Below are 1,688 nucleotides of genomic sequence, written 5' to 3'. Positions count from 1 at the left end.
AATGAAAATAGTTCATAACTAAGGAACATTTTATTGCAAAAGTCCAACTTTATAATCAAATATAAATACACATACTGTATATGGAAAAAAAAAACCTAAATGCTCTCTGGTATTGTTCTGGGGCCGGACCAAATGGGGAGGCCGTAGTTTGGGGACCACTGCTCGAGAACAACAATCTATATACATACACATTATAGTGTTTCGTATTTCTTTAACAATCCAACTTTTATAATTTTCTTAAATGAACATAATGATCCTACATCACTCCCCAAACTATTCCATTGTTTCATTCCTTGAATTAAAGTACACCGTTCCTTCAAACTAGTTCTGAATTTGGGTTTTACAAACATCTCTGTCCCTTTAAGGTTATAACAACTCTTTCTCTTAATAAAATTTACTTGGATGTTTAAAGGTAATGTGTTTTGTGGGCCTTAAACATAACCAGTAGAATATTTTAATCAACCAAATCAAAGAACTTCAATATTTTCAATTTACAAAATAATGAATTTGATGGGTGATGACAATGTTTTCCAGTAATAATTCTCACAGCTCTTTTCTGTAATAAAAAAACAGGAATTTCTTTGAGGCTTTGTCTGCCTCTCATTACCTCGACAGTCCAGGAGTGACATCATGTTCTCTGAGCTTAAAGCTGCTGCCTAAAAGTATATCATAATTTTGTATAAATCTAACACTCTTCATAATGTTTGCAGAAATGTTCTGTTTTTCAAATAAATGTCTTTATTTCTACAGCGCTGGAATGTCCATGAAACGAGCTCAGAGGAATATGAGGCAGAAGGTTTGTCACAGTTCAGTGTTTTCACAGATTTCTTTAACCAACAATGGGTTAATCTGCATTAATGCATTAATGGGTTAATCTGCATTAATGCATTAATCTGCCCCCTGTGTTCAGGTCAGATGCACCTGTGGAACCCCGATGAGCCAAGCACCCCCCGGGGATCCCTGGTTTCTCAGTCGGGGAGGTTAGAGGAGCGACTGCGTGAAGCGTGTCAGGAGTTAGCTATCGAGTGGGATGGATGTGCCTATCACAGCGACCTGCTGGCTCTCTCTGAACATCTGGACCTGGAGGTGTGGTTTTTAAAATAAATTCAAAATAACTCGCTTTCGGCTTGTTCAGCACTGAAGTGACTGAAATTTCAAGATCCTGAGGACAAACCCCCTCCTTCTGTTTAGCAATCTGAGGGCCATAAGTTGCCTTTTGTTATTCATATGGCTGCAGCTAATCCAGACATGCCCACCACACCTGATGATATTCTCACTCTGTTTCTGAAGGGCTCCTGTTTACAAGTTTTTGCTCTGAAGATGTAGTGTGTTGCAAAGAACATACCGTATTTTTCGGACTATAAGCCGCACCCGCCATTTAAAAAAAAACCCGCGAACATAAACATATAAGCCGCACCCCCAACATAAAAAAACAGTACACCCAAAATTGTCATCAAAAAAGTGAATTCATCATCAAAACATAAAAAGCAAACCTTTAGGAATTAAAGTTCGGAGGAATACGGTTCATTTAACTGACCTTATTTTGGTAGTTTTCTTTAACAGTTTCTGGTCCAACAAAACATCTCATTCATCGTCCTCCAGCGCACTGAAACCATCGAAGTCCTCTTCTTCAGTGTCAGAGTTAAACAAGCTCAGAAAAGCTGCGTCACACAGCGGTATCTGTTCAG

The 1,688-nt window shown here is 38.5% G+C and overlaps 1 protein-coding gene across 1 annotated transcript in view; it reads left to right on the top strand.

Moving 5' to 3' along the window:
* Positions 1-750: 750 nt before the first annotated feature.
* The window catches only part of nin (ninein (GSK3B interacting protein)), a gene marked incomplete at both ends in the record, with an annotated part of 62,911 nt that continues 61,973 nt past the window's right edge, over positions 751-1,688 (top strand). The window contains 2 exon segments of the mRNA XM_014018579.1: positions 751-796; positions 911-1,086. Coding sequence (XP_013874033.1) covers positions 751-796; positions 911-1,086 — 222 coding nt within the window.

This window comes from Austrofundulus limnaeus, unplaced genomic scaffold (assembly GCF_001266775.1).
Source record: "Austrofundulus limnaeus strain Quisiro unplaced genomic scaffold, Austrofundulus_limnaeus-1.0 Scaffold196, whole genome shotgun sequence".
Classification (NCBI taxonomy): Eukaryota; Metazoa; Chordata; class Actinopteri; order Cyprinodontiformes; family Rivulidae; genus Austrofundulus; species Austrofundulus limnaeus.
Note: the sequence above shows the minus strand (reverse complement) of the source record. Positions and strands in the feature narration are given on the sequence as shown.